The 26,022-nt window shown below is 38.2% G+C and overlaps 2 protein-coding genes across 6 annotated transcripts in view; one reads left to right on the top strand and one right to left on the bottom strand.

Moving 5' to 3' along the window:
- Nucleotides 1–6,165, top strand: part of acsbg2 (acyl-CoA synthetase bubblegum family member 2) — a 61,473-nt gene extending 55,308 nt beyond the window's left edge. For all 3 annotated transcript variants that reach the window (XM_043721099.1, XM_043721097.1, XM_043721096.1), the window contains 2 exons: nt 2,475–2,721; nt 3,047–6,165. In XM_043721099.1, coding sequence (XP_043577034.1) covers nt 2,475–2,721; nt 3,047–3,165 — 366 coding nt within the window. In that variant the 3' untranslated portion in view covers nt 3,166–6,165. The remainder of the gene's footprint in view (nt 1–2,474; nt 2,722–3,046) is intronic.
- A 2,548-nt stretch (nt 6,166–8,713) lies between these two features.
- The window catches only part of mllt1a (MLLT1 super elongation complex subunit a), a 115,570-nt gene continuing 98,261 nt past the window's right edge, over nt 8,714–26,022 (bottom strand). For all 3 annotated transcript variants that reach the window (XM_043721102.1, XM_043721100.1, XM_043721101.1), the window contains 4 exons: nt 25,597–25,693; nt 15,780–15,851; nt 14,278–14,349; nt 8,714–9,484 (listed from right to left, as the gene is read on the bottom strand). In XM_043721102.1, the coding sequence (XP_043577037.1) occupies nt 9,356–9,484; nt 14,278–14,349; nt 15,780–15,851; nt 25,597–25,693 (370 nt within the window). In that variant the 3' untranslated portion in view covers nt 8,714–9,355. The remainder of the gene's footprint in view (nt 9,485–14,277; nt 14,350–15,779; nt 15,852–25,596; nt 25,694–26,022) is intronic.

The raw sequence follows: 26,022 nt of genomic DNA, 5'->3' as shown, positions 1-26,022 counted from the left end.
AAACAGCAAGGGCCCCAGCACTGACCTCAGTGGGATCCCATTAGACGGAGACTTCCAGTTGGAAAATTGCTCCTCAATCATTACCCTTTGCTTTCCATCACTCAGCCAATTGTGGATCCAACTTGCCAAATTTCCCTGGATGCCATGGGCTCTTACCATTTTAGCTATCCGTCTCCCATGTGAAACCTTATCAAAAGCCTCGCTGAAGTCCAGTTAGACTACAACAAAAGCATTGCCCTCATCGACACACATGGTCATCTCTTCAAAAAATTCAAATTGGTCAGACATGACTTTCCCTTAACAAAACCATGCTGACCATTCTTAATTAATCCATGCCTCTCCAATTCTGTCCCTCAGAATTGCTTCCAGTAGTTTCCCCAGCACTGAGGTTAGACTGACTGGCTTGCAGTTTTCTGGTTTACCCTTTCCTCTTCCTTGAATAACACTACTGCATTGGTTGTCCTCCAGTCCTCTGGCACTTCTACTATGGTCAGAAGAATTGAAAATTTTACACTCAGACCATTCAAAACCTCCTCTGTCTACACTAATTTCTTTAATTGAATTACAGACCTTCTCCCTGATCTCTACCCATATCGTCCCCCTCACAAGTGAGCACCAACTGAAATAATTCTTTTGGAACCCTTCCTAGATCCTCTAGCTCCATGTACAAATTACCACTTGGTCCTTAATAGGCCCTACACTTGCCCTCATTATCCTCTTGCTCTTAATATACTTGGGAAAACAACAGAGGAATTTCCTTTTTTACCTGCCAAAATCCTTTCATTTCCCCTTTAGCTCTCCTGATCTCCCCTTTCAAGTTCTCCCTTGCACATTTTACATTCCTGTAGGGCTTCTGCTGTTTTGACCCCTCAGTATCTGCTGTAAGCCTCCCTTTTTCTCTTAATCCAAAGATGAATATCGCTCAATGACCAGGTTTTGATGGTCTCTCACTTTTTCTTTATTGGAACTTGTTGGCCCAGTACTCTCCATGTTTGTTTGATTCCAAGGTTGCCTCAAGATCAGTAAAGGATGAATTTCCTTTCAGAACATAGTTACTTTTCAGAAGTTCATTAATACCTAAATTTAGTTTGCCTTTGGACTTTTGTGTGAACTTGTGTGACAATGCTGTCACTTTAACAAGGTTATTTTGTCCTTTTTTGAGAGGTCAGAAAGGCAGAGGTGCCAAGGGGGCTGGAAAGAGCCTAATTTAACAGTGGCAGGAAAGTGGCCAATTCTCCTAGTTCAGGTTTTTTCTAGTTTGGTTTAATTGTAACAGTCAAGATGCTGGAGTCCAGGAAAGGTTCCAAGCTTCAGCAGATGATTCTCGACTGACTTTCGTCTCTGAAATCTCTTGGAAGTTGTTCCCTTCTGCCTGTAAGAATCTATATTTCAATTTACCTTTTGCCAAGGGGTGTGTTTTGGGGATGTTACTGGATTGGAGCAGTTCCTTAGTTAAGTTGCTATATTGGGTTACTTAAGTTTTCCAATAGTTAAGTTATTCTAAATTCCATTTTCTTTAGTTTCTGTTTCAACTGTAATGTTTAAATAAATTCTGTTTTGCTTAAAGCAGTCTGGTTTGACCAGCTGCAACACCCTAGAATATCCACTTCACATCTGCCTTTAAAATAAGAAACTTGGGTCTAGGCTACCTTCTTAAAATATTTTGAGAGGGTCTGGCCTGGTCCATAACACTTGATTCTATTTCCTGACTACTATTTGACCAGGTCCAACAGGTCTTGAAGTTTTTGGATGAATATATTTAAACAATAACTTAGTTGTGAATACCTTAAATTGGTCATTTCTTGAGGAATTTCTTATGCAGGTAATCCTGTGTGAGGAAGTTCCTTTTAAACAAATTTCCCTACTTTATTTGCTTAAAATAAGAGCTGGCAGAGAACTTAATGGGGACAAAAATAGTTTTTAAAGCACTCTGATTTGTTCTATTTCTAGTTCATTGGAATAGTGTCGTTATGCTGTTCCCTCTGTAACAAAAAAGGATTGTAACAGTGAATAAATTATACATTGGATCAAGTTGCTATTTTAACACTAATAGGAGTGATATTTCTATAATTGTTTGTATATTCATTGTCATTGGCAATCTGTCACCATGGTGTATAATTACCTATCCAGGGAACTGGTCAGGGATTCTGCCGGTCCTTGTTTGGCTGATGAGCCCAACCCTAGAGTTGCATGTCCAACCACACATTTTGTGTTTCCAAGAGGTGTTAATCCTTGGCCTCGAGATTGCTGGCCTTCCGTTCTCTGCTTCCTTTTCCATGTTTCTCCTTGCTGACTGGTGTTCTCATACAGGAAGGCTCTTCTAAGTTGTCACTTCTGAACAAGGGTTTTGAATTTCTGTATGGAAGCCTTCAGAGAGTTTTTGAAATGCTTCCTTTGCCTTCCTTTCAATCAAGTGCCTTTCTTGAGCTGATATTACTAGCATACTCAATAATTTATTTTTAACCTTGTTCCAGTGCAATGTAAACGGTGATTCTGGTGAACCACAGGATGATCTATCAGAAGCAGCAATTCAGTTTTGCCAAAGGATAGGCAGCAATGCTACAAAGGCATCAGAAATCTTAGCCAGCAAAGATGTTTACGTATATGGTGCCATACAGGAATGCATCAACCAGGTGAATGAAAAGGCTACGTCGAATGCACAGCGAATTCAGAAGTGGCTTCTTTTAGAAAAGGACTTCTCCATTCCAGGAGGAGAATTAGGTAAGGAATAAATCTATAGCTTGGATAGAACTGCACAAGTTGGAGTGCAATTTTACCATTCCAAAGCAGGTCAAGGCAAACCAAACACAGTGAATAAGTGGCTAAGCAAGCTGGTGTTTTGATGTGTTTTACTCATGTTAAAACATAAGAGGCAAGATTCCTATGTCAGGGAAGTGCAAAATAGAAGTAGTTTGCTCTTTTTAAAAACTAGGAGCATAACATTCAAAACGATTTTGAAACAAGGTTGAAAAGTTATTTTTAAAATCTTGTATTGCAACTTTTTGATAAGTTTCATTTTTGGTGTATTGCCCTTTGTTGTTCACAGGTCCGACAATGAAACTGAAAAGGCCTGTTGTGCTGAAGATGTACAATGACCAAATTGATGATCTGTACAAGGATGCAATAACCCCAATCACTCCAGATAATCCACTTACAGCAAAATAGACTTGGTTGTTACTACAGCAGTGAAACACCAGCTGGATTTGTAGATTGTTTGTTTATATTTTTGGTTTTGCAATGTTATCATCAACTTTGGCATTTCTATATAGTTTCAAATAAATGTTCACGTTTCACAATTGTTGCCACAATGAAGAAATTAATTGTATTGCATCTGTACTTTTCAGGAATTGGGATTGCTAAAACAAATTGAGGGAAGATGTGCTTTTTACATTAAAATGCTTAGTACAGCTATTGTGCTAGCATTGCAAATATGCTCATTTGAAAAGTTATTTTCCCATACTTATATGTATGTGCATATACATAATGAAACCAACTTTTAGCATTTGACTTCCTTAACATGGAAATATACCAAACTCTAGTAAACATGAAGGGCCAGCAGCAACAATTCTGTTTATAATATCTCTTGGTTACAGAACAAAACATTGTTTACAAAATCCGTGACAAATGGCAGATATTCTGCTATATACGATTACAGTCTCCAAAGAAGTGATAACGTTTTATGTTTTGATCAACCATGTGTGTAAAGATTATTAATCCAACATTTCTATTTCTTTAATTTTTGTACAGCATCCCCAAAAATTATTTAAGTGACCTATTTCTTTGTTTTTATGACTATTTATTGTTCTTGAAGTTTAACTGTCATGAAATATATTTTTGTTTCCAATGTACATTTTGTAGAGGAATTGTACAGCCCCATTTGGACAAGCCAAATAAAAAGAAAAGATCTGTTTTTATACATGAAAAGCCACTTTTTAGTGTGGCAGTGCTTTAAATTTTGTAGAATCATCAAATCATTGACTTTTACAGCATAGGAGTATTTGGTCACTCATGTAAATGCTAGCTATCTGAAAGAGGTTTTTTTTTTACTCAGCTATTCATCCCCTTTGAAAAGTTAATGGATTCTCCTTTCACCATGGTTCTGCTCGGGTACTCTATGACTTAACCATCCTCTGTATAATAAAAATACATCCTTTTTTGTGTCTTTTTAAATTTGTTTTATGCCCTTCTTAAACAACCATTATAACAGAAATGTTAGTGATTCTACAGTAATAAGAAACATGGTGTCATCTGGTTCTGCTCACAACCAAAACCTTTCTTTTTTCATTTTATTTATTCTGGAAGAAAGGTGCCAAAGATTTTTTTTCATCTGCTTTTGTAATTCTGAAACCTAAAGCCCTTTTTCCAGGGATCTTTACAGTTAGATGTAACTTGATCTCTTTGAATAGGCAGAACTGTGTTCCTGAAATTTGAATAACCTTGTATTTCTCCACTTCAACTTAAACTGGACAGAAAGACTTCAGATTAATCTACAGCCTCCTGAAGTTGTTCACGACCACTTCTGTTGTTAAATCCTATTTTAATGCTGTGTCTAAATTTTGTATCCTCTATACCTAGGTCCAGATCTCTCACACATCACTACCCAAAACTGAAATATCACTGCTCAATTTGTTTCACTTCTCCAACCAGCACAAGTTTTTGGTTTCTATTGTACTGATACATAGCCTCCAGTAAAGTTACCATAGATCTGCCATCCCATAGGACTGCACTCCCATCAGAGAGACATAACTAGTGGTGATTTAACCCAGATGTCACCATGTCTTAGCTTAAGGGAGAGGTTGAAAAGAGCTCTTTCATGGTAATCTCTGGCATCACTCTACATGGCAAACCAGTCAACCATATTGAGCTATCTCAAAGACAATATGCCTTAATTTCTATTTTAATTTGTCAGGTATATATTCCTCTTACAATTAATGTTGGTTACCGTTGACTCAATCCATGTCTTTTTCACCACTAACTTTAACTTTATCCCAAGTTTGACTTTCAGAAGCTTTATCCACTGTCTTACATGTTTATAGTTTTTGATTTATTCTTCTCATCACCAATGATACTGCTCTCCAGCACTTTAATATGCACATCCAAGAGAATTTGAAACATTGTGGTCAAAGCCTTTGATAGACTGAGCAATATTTAACTCCCATAATATCCTAAAAGGGAGATAATGGAAAACTGGCCAGGAATGCATTGGAATAGATTACTCAGAGGTAACAAAGGCAGGGAGAGTAGGTTACAGTTGATAGCTGCAGTTGAACAGCTAACACCAGACATTAAGTGCTTTGGACTACAAAGAACTCAGATGCTGTAATTTCTAGAATACCACATGTGAAAAGTGCCTAAAAATGTAATGCTGGGGCTAAATTTTCAATACCTTAATTATTGTACATGTTTATTTGCAACACTTATAATATTTTAAGTATGAATTCAACCAGTTTTGAATTTTTGGGAACTAACTTGTGAAGGGGATTGGTATTAACCAGAGAAAACGTAACCCTTTAGCCATCCTAAGTTTCTTTGGCTGTAGGGAATAAGCATTTTGGCAGTAACTTGATTAGGCTATAATAACACGGTGAAACTGGCACCTTAATATTCTAAATGATCTATACAGCAGTTTGACTAGCAGTTGTTCTACATGCTGTTATGCTTTTCTTACTGAATTGTGAAATGAATAATTTTGACTTACCTTCCTGTTATTTTACCTATTGCTGAGAAAGGTATTATTTGTCTTAATATTAATGTACCACATCCAATGTATGCAAGCTGCCAGTTTATAAACTGAACACAATCCCAATGCAATATTCAAAATGGCGACTGAAGTGTGAAAACATGGCCCAATTGACGTTTCTTCTGCATTATCATTTGAAGGAGTATTTCATTGTTTTTGTGTCACCAGTTGTTTACTCAACGTCTTAATATATTTGCAACCAATTGCTATGTTAAAAATCCTGAAAGTGTAATTACTGCTATTTACCATGAATGATAACACCCAGACTGTATTCAATGTAAATACAGATACTGTAATGTTTTATTCCATTGCTGCAGACTGTAAATTTTGCATGAACATGTAATATGCAATGTTGAACGATTGCGTACTTCATTGCATCGTGATGCAAATAAAGTTGTGAAACCAGAGATTTTTCAGGATGAGAATGATAGAGGGTCCTATTCGTGGATTTTTTAAAAAAAAAAATCATTTTTACATTCCTGTTAGATTTTCAGTGACTTCTTTTGACAAGCAGAAAAATAAAAGACCCATTCATATCATACCATAACTGATCACTTCTAATCTAATCTTAAAAGTAATCTTAACTAGAAAAACACAAAATAGAAAAGGAAGGGGTCTACATTTGTTTTGAGCAGTAGCAATTACAATTGAGAAAATTTCTGAACACCTCTTTACTCAAAAACGTGGTAAGAGTCTGATGAGTTTGGGATAGAAATTACCACTCCATATTTTATCCAGTTGCACTGCTTTACAGCAATATCCGTTAACAAGTACTTATTAACAGAAGATAAAGTTCAAGTACAAAAAAAAGAGTATGTCTGAAAAAAGACATTTTGTTAAAAAGCTCATCATCTTGCAGGCCTTTGCAGATAAAATGCTTCAATAAAAAGACTTTATTTTTAGCAATACTGAGGTCTTGTACAACCAAATCACTACTTACTAACAAAAAAACTGAACCATGTAGTACAAGGGAAAATAGTATCAATAGCCTCAGTACAGGTACACGTAACAACAGGTTATAAAAGTTTCCAATGTAATTTCAGCAATCCCAACAAAAGCAACAAAGTAGTGCTTTGATCTGTCTCTGAATAGACCCAGTGCTTACAACTCCATTATCTTACCAGATCCCAAGAGAGGATTCAGCTTCAATACAAGAGGAAGTCTGATGATTTCAATACAGGACACAACCTTCAGCCTCACATCCATCCAGTGCACTGGAATAATGGCCTGGAATTTCTGTGACTCTTGTCAGCCTAGATACAAAAAATATTAGCAGTAATCTTATTGCACTACCCTCCCCACCAACCCCATCATCCCTATAAGCCAGTCTGCCCTTCAAAGGCAAGGCCATTCAGAATCCCAAGTGATATTTCATTCTCACTGCAGCCTCTGATTTGGGTAATGTAGCATTTACTCAGGCTTCAAAAGGGCTAACACGAGATACCGAATGGTGCAAGATATGCTAACGTCCTTTTTCAGTATAAAGGTATGACTTGTCTGGAGATGTTATCCTGATTATTCCCATTGTGTAAGGCTTTGGATTAGAATTTCAAAATATTGCTGAAAAGAATTGAAACCCCTTTGTAAATGCAGAATGCCCTGTCCAGCTCCAGAAATTGCTATGCTTTATCTATAGCAATACTGACACGATTTGAAATAATACCATGGAACCTACTTCTGACGATGCAATTCCACTGTTGGTGGTTATTCCAACTATTTTTATTAGAATATTTAGGACAACGCTACATTATAAAAGGCAGTTTCTTCTGTACTGGAACACTAATAACAATTAGTCTTGGGTAACTTTTGAACTTCAATTTTTCAAAAAATGGGCAGGGCACTACTCTGGCAATTGGAAGGATGACCTACAAATTTTATCGAACCATGCGTTCGTTATGGTGCAACATCAGCTTGTGAAGGGCTTTTGCTTGCCGTTAAAAGAACAAAAACAAGTGAATGACAACGTTGCTATTTTTGGTATAAGTGGTGATCCAAATGAGAAATAGGGGTCAAACTGGAAGCTGACAACTACTCTCCAGTAAATACATAGGCACTCCTCCAGGCTTAGAGATACCACTGAAAAGTTCAAATTTAACATTTATCTTGGCTTTTTCTAGCCATTCTGCAACCTGCTACAATATTCACCTTCCAGGACAGGCCACATGCTGGCCACCTTACCAACAAGCTGAAAAATGCTGATGGCACACTGTTCCACAGCCCCTGTGTGACAATGTAGCCATCCTGAGACACCGTGTCAAGAACTGAATTCAATACTTCAGATGGGGTCATACCAGAGCTTTCTATAGTTTTAGTGCAACTTTCCTTTCTGTTGCAGCTCCTATTTCCTTAGCCTATTGAATAGATTTTTAAAATATACTTGTCCCTCAGCTTGTAAAGATTTTGATATTGGGATTCCTTTACATCCATCAGTCATGGATTCACAACATTTAGAGAATTCTTAGGTTCAAAATGGATGATATCAAACATTCCCACATTGAACTCTAAATTTGCACTTTTATTGATATCTCTTTGCAACATTCTACTATGACAGATTTACCAATCGCCTCACTTGGTGTCTGCAAAAGTAAATGCATGGTTAACAGTTCTTTAGAGGAAAAATTGTAGTGAAACAATGCAGATGGAGTGTTTATGGATCGGCAAAAGACAACAATAAGATTCCACATTAGCTTGTTGACAAATGTTAGGCAAATAAGAATTAACAGATTATGGCAGGGAAATAGACCTGTAACCTAAAGGAAAAAGGATGGTATGGTTTAACAGCAGATGAATGAAATGTCTTTACAGGCTAGGTCTAGGAGGGGTAGGACAAATGGTCTCTTGCGTTGTAAAATTCTTTGAATTTTGGTGCCTTTCTATGTAGCAAGTTTAAAAAATTGCTTAATTAGATATTATTTAAAATAAATGTGTTAAAAATGTGCACATATTATGGAAGTGGGAAAGGATAGTCAGTACTCAAAGGGTTCAAAAATATATATTCTTTAGATAATATACAATGCAATAGATCTGTACTGGATTCTGAGACCACATTAGTGAAACCAAGTTCAGTAATGTGCCTAGCACTTTACAGAATTTTATTTCCACAGTAAAATTGTATCATTTGGCATTTTATTAGAAACCACAGAATTCTTCGGTTCACATCAGGGATGTAGCTCATTTGTTCTTGCAGAATATATACATTAATTCTATTGTCTTCAGGTAAAATTTCACACATTCACTAAAAACTAAAACAAAAGTCCCATCAAATATTTCTTTAAAAACACTTCTTCCTTGTTCCTCTGGTAGCATGTAGAGGTGAGCACCTCTTGGAGGAGAAAGTCACTCACTATTCTTCCTTTTTCTTTGCTCCTGACCTAGTAGAATAGCTATGCTTCCGGGAATTGATAAATGGTGAGAAAATTTACGCTTTGACAATGACTTTCTTAATCCCACGCAGTGATGGTTTTAAGTTGGGCCTCAGTTTTGAGACAAAGTATCAATATTCAGTAACATTGCCACTCATCTCCTAGGTTGTGCCTTCCATCATACAGGGATTGAAGTCCAATGTCTTAGTTTTATTTAAAAATACTACAGTCTGCATCAAAAGCCCAAGTCTTGTCATGTGGCTGTAGCCTCTAAGTAACTCTGTAGCTTACGGACGGTGGTTTCATCCAGTGAGAAAAGGTCAAAGTCAAAGGTTGTGTTTGTAACATTGAAATGTCCTGTTTCTTCAATCAGGTTTACAATCTGTAGAAGGAAAACAAAGATCACTTGAAACCAGGCTCAGAAATTCCGATCAAATCTTTAGATTCTTACCCAAGTCAACTTTGATGGAAAATCATGGAAGGTACACAATGGACAATATGGTAAAAATGTAGCACAGTAGTTGGTGCTGATAGTGATGTTTAACCACAAAGAGATTATTTCATTCTGTGGGAAGAATAGTAATATTGGTTGATTGTGAAACAAATTAATGTATGACTTCAATTGGATAAATGCTTCAGTACCACACACTTGTATATTTAAGTAATGTATTTTTCATTTACAAAATTTACTCCCCAGTTTCAGTAACAGCTACTAAACTCTCCCATCCATTCAAAATCATTAATTTAAAACACATTTTCTATTTACTGTGCAATAAGACAATGACTTAAGAGGAGTTGATGAGAAAAGGAGAACCACGCAAAAGTTTAACTTCAACAGGAACCAATTTGCTTTTCACTGTTAGAAATAACTTGATGTATATTGTCCTTTTCATGACTTTGGTACATTTTAGCAGCTTTACATATAATAAGGGGTGATAGTAGCGTAACAGTAATATCATTGGACTAGTAATCCAGAAACCCAGTCTAATCTTCTGACAAGGCGTCAAAACCCACCACACCAGATGGGAAGACTGAATTCAGTGAACTCTGGAATTAAAAGCTAGCCTCATGCCAAACATGTAATGATTGTTGTAAAAACCCTTCTGATTCTTTAACTTCCATTAAGGAAAGAAAATCTGCTATCTATCTGGTCTGACCTATATGTGAACAGACCCACAGCAATATGATTGGTTATTAGCTGATGGACAAGAAGTACTGACCTAGCCAGCAATGTCCACATCTCATTAATTAATTTTTTTTTAAATTAAGTACTATTGTAACGTAGGAAAACATGGTAGCCAACTTTAACAAGCCCCACATCCAGCAAAGAGACAATGACCAGATAATCTGCATTATAATGCAAATGGAGACAAATGCTGTTTCAGATATTTACTTAGTTTTTGAATAATGTCATTTAAGCTTTGGAGTAGTTAGAACCTTATTTTACCACCAATATCCAAAACATAGTACTCTCTCAACAAAGTGGCAGTCTTGATTATATGTTTGAACCTCCAATCCATTTGACTCAGAGATGAAAGCTCTACAAATGAGCCACGGTTGATACCACCCCATGATGATTTCAAATTGACTCCATTAATTCACATGATGATCAATATTTATGGCCTGTCCTTAATTGCCCTTAAGAGGACAATGGTGAACTGTCTTCTTGAACTGCTGCAGTCCAGGTGCTGCAGATATACCTACAGCGTTGTCAGGAAGGGATTTCCAGGATTTCAACCCAGCAATAGCAAATGAATGGCAATATCGTCCAAGTCAGGATGATGTGTGGCTCGGAGGAGAACTTGCAGATTTTTATATTCCTATTGTATCCACTGCCATTGTCCTAAGAAGTACTTGAGGTTGCAGGTTTGGGAAGTCCCTCAGTGAGTCCTGTAGATGGTGCTCACTGCTGTCACTACGTGTTGTTGGTCAAGCGAGTGAATTTCCAAGGTTTCAGATAGAATGTCAATCATTCTTAACCCTAAATGGTGTTAAGCATCTGAGTATTATTGGAGCTGTGCCTATTCAGGCAAGTGGAGAGTATTCCAGCACACACCTCACTTGTGCCTTGTAAATGGTGGATGTGCTCTGAGGGATCAGGAGTTAAGTTAGTCACTACAGAATTGGTAGCCTCTGACCCTGCTCTTGCATTTATATGACTGTTCCTGTTCAGTTTCTGGTCAATGGTAAGCCCCAAAATGTTACAAGTGGAGTACTGAACAATGGTAATGCCCAGGCAAACAATTGGATTCTCTCTTCTTTGAGATGGTCATTATCTGGCACTTGTGTGGCACAAATATTACTTAACAGCTAGTGGCCCAAGCCTGAATCATGACTAGCTCTGAATATTGTGCAGTCATCAGTGAATATTCACATTTTGGCCTTGTGATTGAAAACAAGGTCATTATTGAAACTGCTGAAGATGGTCGGGTCTAGAACACTACCCTGAGGAACTGCAGAGATATTCTGGACTGAGACGACTGAGCATCTATAACCACTACCTTCTTCCTTTGTGCTAGATATGACTCCAATCAGTAGAGTGCCTTCCCCTTAGGTCCAGTTTTGATTGGGGGCTCCTTGATGCCATGCTTGGTGAAACACAAAATTATATTGAGGTTAAATTCTCACTTCTCAATTCCAGGAAACTTAAATTAAGTGCACTGTGGCTTGGAAAGTGGGAAGCTGCTGCAGTACTTTGAATAATTTGTAATTTCTTGAAGACTGAGGCCTAATAGAAATATATTCAGAAATCAAGTCATGCGGTAAGGAGTCCAAATTAGGGTTTTGATAGTACCAGGTGAAAGCGAGAGACAGAAAGAGGAAAATGTGAAAATAGTAACAGGATAAATATGGAAAAGAACCAATTCCATTTAAAGTCCTGCAACTTCAGATTTATATTTAAAGTTACAACTGCTGCAGAAATACTGAAACAGGACAGTATAAAGTTAATTATGTCACCATATGGCTGAGAACCACATAATCTGAGTAAGAACAGAAGCAGAAATTTGGACAGTGCAGATTGATGGCATCCATTTCCAAGCACGACACTCATGTTAATTGAATTGCAAAGGATTCCAAACTGCCTACTCAGTGGTTCAACTCTGAGGAAACATTTTCTGTAAATGTGTAACACCTTGCAGGCAAATCTGAGGGTTAAAATTAAGCACTTTAATCAAAATTGTTTACTTTTTGCATGCTACAAGTATTACTTCTGCAGATGGATTTTCAGTTGGACAAACATTTCATGATGGCAAATCAAACAAACCACTGAAACGTTGCAGCAATGGATTGGTTATTTCCTGTTACTTGCCAACTCTAATTTGTCATCAGCTAAGAAACAATGAGTGAATTAATCATATAGTTTTCTGCTGTTTCAGTATGCATTGGTACTTTCCGACAGAACCAAACTGAATTTGATCATTTTTTAAAATCTCCTCTAGGGCAGGTGGGACTTGAACCCAGACTTTCTATCCCAGAGGTTGGGACATTATCAGTAGGTCACAAGACCTTTGATTCTTTTAGCTGAAGTCAACTGGATGTCTAATTTTAGATGTTACACTTTTAAAAGTTTGCTGAAGGAGTTTTAATTATATATGAGTGGTTACATTTGAAGGTCACTACTCCATGTATCTGATTTTCTTCACATGGTACAAGGACCAGGAGACACAGACTTAAGGATTTGCATAAGAGAAGTAGGTGGGATATGAGAAAGAACTTTTTAAAGCAATAAATCTGGAAAATCAGAGCAGACAGGGTTGTGAGGAGATCTTGTGGCAGCGTTAGTGTATTTACCTGTGGGCCAAAAGCACTGGGATCAAGACCCACTTCAGGATTTGGTGGCCATGGAAACTTTATCGTCACACAGCTAAACATGCTAATTATCAGTCAACAAAACCAGAGCAAGTGATTGCAACAGAACAACAAGATTCCCAAGATAAAAACTCAAGTAAAGGCTTTTGACACGCGTTGGCACCTAATTTTAGTGGCTAATAGTGAAGGCAAGTAAAATGGCAGCCTGCATTCCAAAGTGAATGATGTGTAAAAGTAGGGAGATCTGGCAAAAATTATTCAAGGTACTATTCAGACTACAGCTGGAATACTTTGATCAGTTTTGGGCCCCTTACCTAAGGAAACATTTACTAACATTAGAGCCACAGAAAGTTCACATGGCTGAAATTGGGAGGCCAGACTGTCTTATGAGGAGAGGTTGAGTAGGTTAGATCTGTTCTCATTGGATTTTAGAAGAATGAGAGGTGACCCTATTGAAATAAACAAGATTCATAGGGAATTTAACAGGGTAGATGTGGAGAGGTTGCTTCCCCTTGTGGGTGAGAGTCAAGGGCCACACGACATGACCTCAGAATAAAGGGTCACAGATTTAAGACAGATTTGAGTAGGAATTTCTTCTTTCAGAGGCTAGTGAATCTATGGAATTACTTGATTCATAGGGCTGTCAAGGCTGAGTCATTTAAGTAAATTCAAGGCTGGGGTATACAGATTTGTGATCAGAAAGGGACCCAAGAGTTTAAGGGAAAACATAGAAAATGGAGTTGAGTGTTAGAAGATCAGCCATGATCTCACTGAATAGCACAGCAGATTTGATGGGCTGAATGGACTACTTCTGCTCCTACATCTTAAAGCATCCTGGTTCTGAGAGACTACCATATATGCACACATACATGAGGGTGATGGAAACAAAGAAGATCAATAATTTCAATGAGGAAACCAGTTGGGCAGCTGAGGGAAATAAAGGCGAAGGGTTCCAGAGATAAAGCAGGAAATGGAACTGACTGCTGCTTCACAGGAAGCCAGCATGGACTCCTTCTATTCCATAATGACTCTATCATATTTCCCCACATGGAATCAGCCTGGTAAAAATCAAATCAAAGATAGATCCATAAAATAGAGTCAAAAGTATGGAAAAAGTGTTTAAAGCTTGCCAAGATTGCAAATGCTTTAATGGGGAGCCAGATCACAAATTTAGATTACTCAACTGATACCTATGCAGAAGGGGAAAAAATTTTAAATTTTGCTTAAAGAGCATGCAATCAGATATTAAAATTATACGACACATATTGTGATTTTAATTAAAATCATCTGAGCACTTAAAGGAGCAATACTATCAAGTTAAAAAAAAGTTGGTACGCGCTTTCCAAGGGTGCATTTATAATTTACCTGTTGTAACACATTGCGTTCTCGTAATGCCATCAACCTGCGATGCAGATCTACCAACTCTTCTGTATATGACTGCAGAAAGGAAAGTGAATATTAGAGTTTTTATCTTGGCAGGATGTGGGAGAACACTCCCGCTTCTCCACTTTCCTCTTCTCCACAAATTTCTCCTGAAAACCTCTCCTGTGTTCCTCTCCTAATACCCTCTTCTCTAACGCCAGGTAAAAAACTGTAACTCTCACTAGGCAGACTCTGCCATTGCTACAGCTGTCCCTGCTCCAGTTAGATTGCGCAGCGATGATGCAGCTCCATGGCAGTCTATGTTCTGAAGTCAGAATGTCCAGTTTTGTGAAGGGCTGGTAAACATGATGAATTTTGGGGGTACTGTTGTGCAAGAAAAAATGCCTCCAGTATCACTGCACCAGTTTTTGGTGCCCTTCTTGAATTAATCCTCAACAGCAATCATTTGGGCTCTTGGAAACCTCAAAGGAAGTTATATTGTCACCAGTTCTTATAATACTGCTCATAAAACAGTTGCACAAAACAAAACTAAGGAAGCCGATTATTGGAAAAAGAAAATAAATAAAAACCCATTTACATTCAAACATAATATCCTTGCAAATGCAATTAATAAAACACATTAATTCCCTTTAAGACAGTCACTTGAGCATGCCAGGTTCCCAAAACTCCTAATCTGCCGACATTACATAAAAGATATTAGAATATAGGCATCTAACAGCTGAAGTGTTCAGAACCAATAAGGAATCAGCTTTCCATTATTTTCTTGCTTTGGGCCATTTTTATGGAATGTGTCACTCCCATTAACTTTGGCCAGTTCAGATATCCAGTCACATGATTGGATTCATTAAAGAGAAGTGGCACAGAGGAGACAGCTCTCTCGAGCGACAAGGCTAGGACTAGGATAGGAACAGAAGCAGGCATTCACCAAATCAAGCTTGCTCCTCCATTCAACACTATTATGACTGATCATACACTCCCTTGTCTTTTACCCACACTATCCCCCATAATCTTTCATGCCTAATGATAATTGAAAATTGTTCAATCTCTACTTTAAACACCCAAAAACTGAGCTTCCACAGCTCTCTGGGGTACAGAATTCCAAAGATTCATCACCCTTTACATAAAAGTCCTTCTCCTCCTCTTGGAGGATAATGGCATGCCCCTCATTTTTAAATTGTGCCCCCTGGACTCCAACAACAGGGGGAAGCCATGAATAGCCAGAAACATCCTTCTTAATTAATTCGACATCAAATTCATTCTGAAAATGCACCACACAAGTCTTTGTTACTTTATGTCTACACTCAGTATGGATATCATTCCTTAAATAAACTGTAACTAAAATTTGCATAGATGGTAGTATCATTAAAAAGCACCTGCAATCAAGTCTGACAATATTGGAATAAAAATAAAACAAAACATTTTATACAAAGCTACTGCAGACGGTTATGACTAATTATCAATGAAATTTCTTGAAAATTGTTTACCTTGTCTTGCAATCCTTTTTTAAATAGCTTTTCAGGTTTTTCACAGTTTTCAGGACTTTTTCTGCCAGATGTCTGTAATAGAGATGAATATAAATATTCATAAGTCAATTAGCTGTTCTAAAGGGATTCTTTTTCTATCGCAAGTATTTACAGAACAATATTCACTTCCATTTCTCAAATATATTTTAACATATTGGTTATCTGCATAGTTCCTCAATTTTAAAGTATTTCATTTTATTTCAGCGCACCATTACATCTGCAGTTGAAAGCAAAGAGGACAACTGGCTCAATGGATAGACAAAACAAATAGGATGCAGAAGCAGAAGGGTCAATCAGCCCCTTGGTCCTGCTCCATCTTTTAACAAGATCATGGCTGATCTGATTACGGCTTCAACTTCACCTAATCCTGATAACTTGGACTTTGTTGGGAGTTAGGAATTGATCTACTTTGGTTTGTTAAGCTCTGCTATTGTTGATTAGCCTCCAAAGGATACAAGATTGCCCTATGCTGATTCCTCCTCTTTTACAGAGAAGTACGTGACCTTCGACAGCCCCAATCCAGTGGTTCTATCACGACAACATACTTTCATCATAGATGCTCAGCAATTAAGAAAAATGGAGCAGGGAGATTCTATGCTAAATCAATGATAGCCTCTAACGTTGGCTATCAAAGTTATGAGCATCCCTACTGGTAAACACTGCTGATTTCCTGCCAATTCAAAGGGATAGAAATAATTTACAGAAAAGTAGTATCCAGATTTTTACTGAATTCAAATGTTGGAATTCAACGCATGTTCCCAGAACGTGGACCTGGTGCTCTGGATTACTCGCCTAGTGACAATATCACTACATCACCACCTCCTTAAAAGTGATGAGGCCAACTGGTTAACATTTGTTTTTTTATTATTTTGGTGAAGACTGCTGGCCCAGAAATCAAATCAAATCCCTGTACTTCTTTCATTGGTATTGCAGATATATGTGTCATGATGATGCTTGATTTGGCCCTTGGTTTAAAACCTCATCCAAAATCGTCACTCATGCCAGTCCAGCGTTCCCTCAGCACTGTTGTGAACTGTCTGACTAAATTCTTGCTCAAGTGAAGCTTAGGTTCACAACCTTCCAAGTCCAAGATAGAAAAGTTCATAATCGGAGGAAGGAAATGTACCGGCGAGAAAGACCATGTCTAAGAAAGACCAATGGAGATCTGTGAAAGGCATGTCATACACAAGCTGAAGATGTGAATTATTTCATAATCCAGTTTCAGCCCCAGTTGGTGTGAATGTTCCATTGTCTGATGGAATTCCCTTCCTGACAGCATTGTGGGTTTACCTACAGCACATGAACAGCAGCAGTTAAAGTAGACAGCTCACCAACACGTTCTCAGAGGCAACTCGGAATGGACAATAAATGCTGGCCCAGCCAGCAACACCCATGCCCCACATACGAATGAAAGTGAAGAAATCTTACTACAACTTTACAAGGTGCCAGAGGGACCACATTTATAGTACTCTGAGCAGTTTTGATCTCCTTAAGGAAAAATATATTTTCACTGCAGGCAGTTCAGAAAAGGTTAATGAGGAAAATTCTCTGTGTAGACGGACTGTCTTACGAGCAAAAACTAAATAGGCTGGGACACCACTTGCTGGAGTTTAAAAGAATAAGAGACAATCTCATTGCAACATACAGGATTCTTAAAGCGCTTGACAGGTTAAATGCTGAAAGGATGCTTCCCTTCATGGAAGAGTCTAGCATCAGGGTACATAATCTCAGGATAAAGGGGTGCCAATTTAAGAATGAGATAAGGAGGAATTTTTTTTCTCTCAGAAGGACTGAGTGTCTTTGGAACTCCTTGCGCAGTGAGCTGTGGGGAGCAGAGTCCTTACGTGCATTAAAGGTTGAGATAGTAGATTCTTGATCAACAATTATGGGGAGAACATAGGAAAGTGGACATGAGGAAATCAGATCAGCCTAGATCCTACTGAATGCCAGAGCAGGCTTGAGGGGCCGAATGGCCTATTCCTGTTTCTATTTCTTATGATCTATGGTCATTTGGTCCGAAATTATGTGATACTCAGGATTGAAACCAATTTTCCTTTATTTCCATCTCAAAAATAATAATGGAAGGCTCAGCCAGAAGATGTTAGAGAACTGTTAAGCAAGTAGGCCATTTGGCCCTCCAAACCTGCTCCACCATTCAACAAGATTATGGCTGCTGTGCCTAAGCACCATATTCCCATTTATCCCAATAATCTTTGACTGTTTTGTAAACAAGAATCTATCCATAGTCATCTTAAAAATATTAAATAACCCTGTCTCAACTACCTTCAGAAGCAAGAAGTTCCAAAGTTGTCTAATCCTCAAAAACAAATTCCTCTAAGCTCTGACCTAATAAGATCACCCTTAATTTCAAAACCATGGCACCTAGTATTGGACTTACCTGCGACAGGAAACATTCTTTCAACATCCACCTTGACAACACCATTCAGAGTCTTATATAAACTTCAATCAAATCACCACTTACTCTTCTATACTGGAGTGAAAACAAGCCCAGCCTGTCTAACTTTTCCTCATAAGACAATCTTTCAGTTCAGGTAAGATTACAGCAAACTACCTCTATAGGTACCTACTAGAGAAAGTACAAAACCTGACCTACTCTTGGGAAATAAGGCAGGGCAGGTGACTGAGATGTCAGTGGGGGAGCACTTTGGGGCCAGCCACCATAATTCTACTAGTTTTAAAAAAGTGATGGAAAAGGATAGACCAGATCTAAAAGTTGAAATTCTAAATTGGAGGAAGGCCAGTTTTGACAGTATTAGGCAAGAACTTTCGAAAGCTGATTGGGGGTAGATGTTCGCAGGTAAAGGGACGGCTGGAAAATGGGAAGCCTTCAGAAATGAGATAACGAGTATATTCCTGTTAGGGTGTAAGGGAAGACTGATAGGTACAGGGAATGCTGGATGACTAAAGGAATTGAGGGCTTGATTAAGAAAAGGAAGGAAGCATATATCAGGTACAAACAGGACAGATCGAGTGAATCCTTAGAAGAGTATAAAGGCAGTAGGAGTATACTTAAGAGGGAAGTCAGGAGGGCTAAAAGTTGATATGAGATAGCTTTGGCAAATAGAGTTAAGGAGAATCCAAAGAGTTTTTACAAATATATTAAGGACAAAAGGGTAACAAGGGAGAGAATAAGGCCCCTCAAAGATCAGCAAGGCGGCCTTTGTATGGAGCTGCAGAAAATGTGGGAGATACTAAACGAGTATTTTGCATCAGTATTTACTGTGGAAAAGGACATGGAGGATATAGAATGGAGGGAAATAGATGGTGACATCTTGAAAAATGTCCAAGTGCTGTTTGTCTTGACACGCATAAGGGTGGATAAATCTCCAGGACCTGATCAGATGTACCCTAGAACTCTGTGGGAGGCTAGGGAAGTGATTGCTAGGCCTCTTACTGAAATATTTGTCTCATTGATAGTCACAGATGAGGTGCCAGAAGACTGGAGGTTGTCCAACGTGGTGCCACTGTTTAAGAAAGGTGGTAAGGACAAGCCAGGGTACTATAGACAGTGAGCCTGACGTCGGTGATGGGCAAGTTGTTGGAGGGAATCCTGAGGGACAGGATGTACGTTTATTTTGATAGGCAAGGACTGATTAGGTATAGTCAACATGGTTTTGTGCGTGGGAAATCATGTCTCACAAACTTGATTGAATTTTTTGAAGAAGTAACAAAGAGGATTGATGAGTGGTAGATGTGATCTATATGGACTTCAGTAAGGCATTACACCAGGATTCCCATGGGAGACTGGTTAGCAAGGTTAGATCTCATGGAATACAGGGACAACTAGCCATTTGGATACAGAATTGGCTCAATGGTAGAAGACAGAGGATGGTGGTGAAGGGCTGTTTTTCAGAATGGAGGTCTGTGACCAGTGGAGTGCCACAAGGATCTGTGCTGGGTCCACTTCTTTTCGTCATTTATATAAATGACTTGGATGTGAGCATAAGAGGTATAATTCGTAAGTTTGCAGATAACACCAAAATTGCTGGTGTAGTGGATAGCGAAGAAGGTTACCTTCAAGGGATCTTGATCAGATGAGCCAATGGGCTGAGAAGTGACAGATGGAGTTTAATTCAGATAAATGTGAAGTGCTACATTTTGGGAAAGCAAATCTTAGCAGGATTTATACACTTAATGGTAAGGTCCTAGGGAGTTTTGCTGAACAAAGAGACCTTGGAGTGCAAGTTCATAGCTCCTTGAAAGTGGAGTTGCAAGTAGATAGGATAGCGAATAAGGCATTTGGTATGCTTTCAGAGTATTGGTCAGAGTATTGAGTACAGGAGTTGGGAAGTCATGTTGCAGCTGTACAGGACATTGGTTATGGTACTGTTGGAATACTGCATGCAATTCTGGTCTCCTTCCTATCGGAAAGATGTTGTGAAACTTGAAAGGGTTCAGAAAATATTTACAAGGATGTTGTCACAGTTGGATGATTTGAGCTACAGGGAGAGGTTAAATAGGGTGGGGCTGTTATCCCTGGAGCACCAGAGGCTGAGGGGTGAGCTTGTAGAGCTTTACAAAATTATGAGGGGCATGGATAGGATAAATAGACAAAGTCTTTTCCCTGGGGTGGGGGAGTCCAGAACTAGAAGGCAAAGTTTAGGGTGAAAGGGGAAAGATATAAAAGAGACCTAAAGGGCAACCTTTTCACGCAAAGGGTGGTATGTGTATGCAATGAGCTGCCAGAGGAAGTGGTGGAGGCTAGAACATAGAACATTATAGCGCAGTACAGGCCCTTCAGCCCTCAATGTTACACCAACCAGTCATACCAATTTGAAGCCCATCTAACCTACACTATTCCATATACATCCATATGTTTGTCCAATGACGGCTTAAATGCACTTAAAGTTGGCGAATCTACTACCATTGCAAGCAAAGCATTCCATACCTTTACTACTCTCTGAATAAAGAAACTACCTCTGACATCTATCCTATATCTATCACCCCTCAATTTAAAGCTATTTATTACAATTGCAACATTTAAAAGGCATTTGGATGGGTATATGAATACGAAGGGTTTGGAGGGATATGGGCTGTGTGCTGCCAGGTGAGACTAGATTGGGTTGGGATATCTGGTCAGCATGAACGAGTTGGACCGAAGGGTCTGTTTCCATGCTGTACATCTCTATGACTCTATGACAAACTCCTTACTTTTATGTTCAAATGCGCTCCAAATAAAGGATAACATCCAGTAGTTTTTTAAATTACCACTGTACCTGCATCTGCACAAGATCACATACACCTAAGAATTCTTCAATCATTCTCTGTGTAAATGATTTTCTTTATTTTTTACACCCAAGTGAACAACGGGCGGCACAGTGGCTCATTGGTTAGCACTGCTGCCTCACAGCTCCAGGGACCCGGGTTCAATTCCAGCCTCGGGCGATTGCCTGTGTGGCGTTTGCAGATCTTCCCCATGTCTGCATGGGTTTCCTCCCATAGTCCAAAGATGAACACGCCAGGTGAATTGGTCATGCTAGAACTGCCCATTGTGTTAGATGCATTCGTCAGACGGAAATGGGTCTGGGTTGGTTACTCTTTGGAAGGTTGGTGTGGATTTCTTGGGTTTGAATGGCCTGTTTCCATACTGTGTGGAATCTAATCTAAACTTCATATTTTTGCACATTCTACTCCATCTGCCAGATTTTGCCCAATCTCTTAATCTATCAGTCTGCACACTTGCTATATGATCTTCATAATTCCTATGTATTATTGTGCCATCCGTAAATTTAGCCATCATGTTTTTATTTTCAACTCAGTACTTTATATAAATAATACAAAGTTAAGTACCCAGCACAGACTCTCCGCAGAATACCACTCGTCACAACCTGCTGTTCTGATAAGGAACCAATTATGCTTTCACTTAGTTTTCTTCCAGCCACCCAATCTTCCTGCACATGATAATGTGTTAAGCCCTACATCAACATCTCCTACTCAATGCAATAGTCTTTTATGCAGAAATTTTTCAAATTCTTTCTGGAAAATCAAGTACAGGATATCAATGAATTCCCTTTTACCTAAAATTCATGCTACTCCTTCAAAGAATTCCACAAATTGGTTAAACAGGACTTTCCTTTCACAAAATCATACTGACTTCTCCCAAGAATATTCTTGAAGTGCCCAGTAATTATCTGCTTAGTGAATGATAGACATCAAGCTAATTGGTCCAACGTTTCCTGTTTCTGGCCTTCCTTGCATCTTAATGGAGGGTTTATATTGTCATCTTCCAATCTGATAAAACCTTCCAAATCCCCAAACATTTTGGAAAATGAACACCAATGCATCTACTACCCAATAGCCACCTCTTTTACGATCCTAAGATGAAGTCCATCATGAGCTAGAGACCTATTAATCTGCAGCTCCATGGTTTGCTGAGTATAAATTTCCCAGTGATTATAATTTCACCAAGTTCATCTTTGCCTTCTGCCCTCTGATTTACAAGTAGCAGTAGATTTTTTTTGTATCCCTTATATTGAAGACGGATCCCGTTTGAACATTGCTGCTCCAATTATCTTCCCTCTCCACATCTGACAGGGTGCTTGTTTCATGACTGCTTGGCTCTTTAAAAGCCACTTCAAAATTTGTTCTGACAATCAGTCATCTTCATTTCCTTTCAATATTTCAGGTGCTGCAATTGCAGAAAGGTACAGGCTACAGTGTTGTGAGTGAACATTAACAGGTTTAATTAAACATAACTACTTATAAGGCATGGTGAGAGGTCATGTAAATGCAGCCTTCCAGACTCTGGCTCCAGTTCCAGGACATTTGATGTCGTTACTTTGTTATAACTCCTTTCACACAATCAATTAATGATTTTCTCCATAGTAAAGAGTGTCCCAGCACATAATTTCAATACCCAGCAGACAACTAATGAAATACAGAGATACTGTTGGATAGTTCCCTGCAGAATTAACTGGCCCCGATAAAAAGAAAATACACAGATAATTATACTTTTCAAAACAGTCAGTGCTATAGAGTAAGAAACCTATCTAACTGCATGACAGACTTTGAAACTGAAATTTTTTACATAAAATGTACAAGATTGTTCATATATTAGTTGATTCCAATAATACTGTATGTAGGGAGTTAAACCCAAGACCAGTCTTCAGCTAAAATGGATTTAAGGGAGGGAGTGAATTACAGCAAAATACAAAAATGTAATTCAGTCTCCTCTTTAAACCATATATCATTTTTATATTTCAATATTATCATCACACACCAGACTAGCAATACAGACCAAGGTCAATTTGCACAATGTGCCTGCAACGATTCTTTGAAAGAGCTATCTAATTGGTCCACTCCTTTGTTCTTTCCTGTAACTTTCTACTTTAAATCCCTTTGGAAGGTAATGTTTAATCTGCTTCCACCACCCTTTCAGGCAGTGCATTCTGGATCATGAGAACTAGCTACACAGTGGTAAAGAAAGGCAGAATGATCTGCAGCCTGCGGAGCTTGGGAAGCTCCATCTAATGGTAAAAGCATGGATCTGCAGATGTGATTGAAAGTCTCAGCAAATTTGATATGTTATATAAATACATTAATTCCATACTTAGAAAGCAAATCAACTTTAGACATGTCCTGCCTGATACATGCCCACTGAGAACAGCCAACGAGCTGCCTGGGAGTGTGAGAGAGTTATGAAAGAAAGCTTGGTTGTCTATTTCTCTAACAAAGTTGCTGGTCCTCACTCAGCTTGAAACAGTCTGAAGCAATCTGCCTGTGTTTGTAAGAGTACTGGCACACACTACTGGTTTATATCAACAGGGTTCACAGGACTCATTAAAAATGATACTTTTTTCCCATAGATTAAACAATTACTGTAAAATATAAATCGATTTAGGAGCAGTATCATCGGAATTTACTTCCTCCAGCCTGTTCTGCCATTCAATGAGATCAATGCTTATTTAATTTCTAATTGAATATGGTTTAACTCTAATTTTTGACTATGTTCCATTGTCTTAGCCTCTCAAACACTGGACGTATACTCTTTTTATCTACCCTGCTGTTGTCCTTAAAAGTTTTGAAACGTTTGATGAAATCACTTCTTATCCGTTGAAATTCCAGGAAGCAGAATCCTAGTTACATGATCTCTCTTTATAACTTAAGCCTTGGAATCCAGGTTTCACTCTGGTAAATCTATATTGCACTTTCTCTAATGGCATGCTGCCCAAAAAACAGTCCACAACACTCCAGATGTGGTCGATAACTTCTACCTCCTGTATTCTATGCTTCAAAATATGAGTGTTATCATACTGTCAGAGACTGCTGAACATAAAGTTGAAATTTCTGTTTTCCACTGAAAGAAGAAAGTAACAAGATTCCATTTTTAAGAGAAAACGCTACTATCTAAACACTATCTTAGGTTACTGATATTTAGCATGGATAAAAGCAATAAATGTGATCACATATATTTTAAAACTGAAATCGCCACATGAACCTGATTTTAGTTTGACTTCCTTTCAGAAAATCTTTTGTTACTCTTCAGGCCCTGAGAATTCCTTCAGTTCTTGGGAGTAAATTAAAGTGCTGCAGTTTCCAGGAACTCAATTCTGCTGTTGCCCTTTGAAGTGTGAGTTTTCTTGCAGTCCTCTCATTAGCCACCAGATAAGTGGGTTTTCCCTGACTTCTTAAGCACCTCATGATTGGGGAAATTCAACTCAAGCACAGGCTTAACTGCTCACTGGCTTAGAGCCTGCACCTGAGAAATAGCATTGATTCCTGACAGTCCTTTTTGCTCTGGTCTCCAGTTACTTTTCAGCTCTCATCATACACTCTCTTTCTCTGGCTGTTGAACTCAGGTTTACACCCACCAATCTAGGTGTCTGGTGCTCCATAAAAAGGACCTTTTGGAAAAATTCCAGAGCTTTCCAGGATTCCAACCAAGGCTGCCAGAACACTCCTCTTTCTCAAAGGAGGCTCAATGAGATGGCCAATAGACACCAACATTAATTAAACTTTAAGTTGAAAACCAAAGTTCTTAACCCTGATGTCAGTATATAGAATTCAAATCCTGATGAAGGCTGGGCAAATCTCATCAGATATGATTTCTGCAGTCCCCTCGCTCTACAAACATAGCTGCTGTTTACTGTCTTTTCTATTCTGACATTAGTAAAAACAAACATAGATCAACCTATTTCTTGAGGTGTTCTAGCAATACCTAAAGCACAGCATTTTAATGATCTTACCTGTTCAAATTTAATCCTCTCAAAACTAAAGATGGTCTTTAAAATATTGATATGAATCACAGTAAACTAGATAAGTATGTCAAAGACCAGCATTCTATTAGCTTTATGATTATTTCTTATAACTGTAATTGGACTCCAAAAGCACTCTGGCTCACCATTGTTTCAAGTTTTTCACCATTTAGAAACTATTGGTGTCTAAATGTATTTGTTCCAAAGCAATATACCTATAATCTACCCACATTAAAATCCATTATCCACAGTATTGCCCATTCACTTAATCTATTAATATCATTCTAATTTATTATTTTGTTTATCGTATTTGTGAAACTGCTTTTATGTCATAAACATACTATGTACAAGTTTATTTATGTGTCATTCAAGGGTTAAAAAGATTAAAACACCAGAACAGGAACACTAGCACTTAGATAACATGAGAACTTCTGAGGCTTTGCTCTTAGAACCTTTAGCAATTTACCTGTGTGCATTTTCCAACAAGCCTACAATTAAATAACCAAGGCTATGCTCATAAACATCTATAGTACAGCACAGAAAGCTGACATGTTGAGAAGTACCTTGTTATTAGCAGCTATGTGTTTTTGAGGCTGGTCCAGGGTATTGACATTGGAGTTCTCGCTACTTTCACTTCCACTGTCGTCACTTAAACTCAATCTGAAACAAAAAAGAACACAATATAACTGATCAGTCTTGAGCGAAAAAAACATATTGCTGGTACTGGTGTACTGGGAGACAAAAGCCTGAAATTCTAGATTATAATCTCGACTGTCTCCTGCACCAGATTACCTCATTTTATACCCTTGAAGGAAGAAATGTCATTAACAACAAATACCTCAGATGAGAAAAGATTTTTTAAAAATCGTATTCCTCTACAGAAGAATTTAACTACAAATGGGAACACTGGCAACTGGGTCAGTCAATTGTTTTCACTTCTGAAACTTTGCCCTTGACTACTATGGCAAATCACCCATTTTTGAATTTCT

The sequence above is a fragment of the Chiloscyllium plagiosum genome, chromosome 31, assembly GCF_004010195.1.
Source record: "Chiloscyllium plagiosum isolate BGI_BamShark_2017 chromosome 31, ASM401019v2, whole genome shotgun sequence".
Lineage (NCBI taxonomy): Eukaryota > Metazoa > Chordata > Chondrichthyes > Orectolobiformes > Hemiscylliidae > Chiloscyllium > Chiloscyllium plagiosum.
Note: the sequence above shows the minus strand (reverse complement) of the source record. Positions and strands in the feature narration are given on the sequence as shown.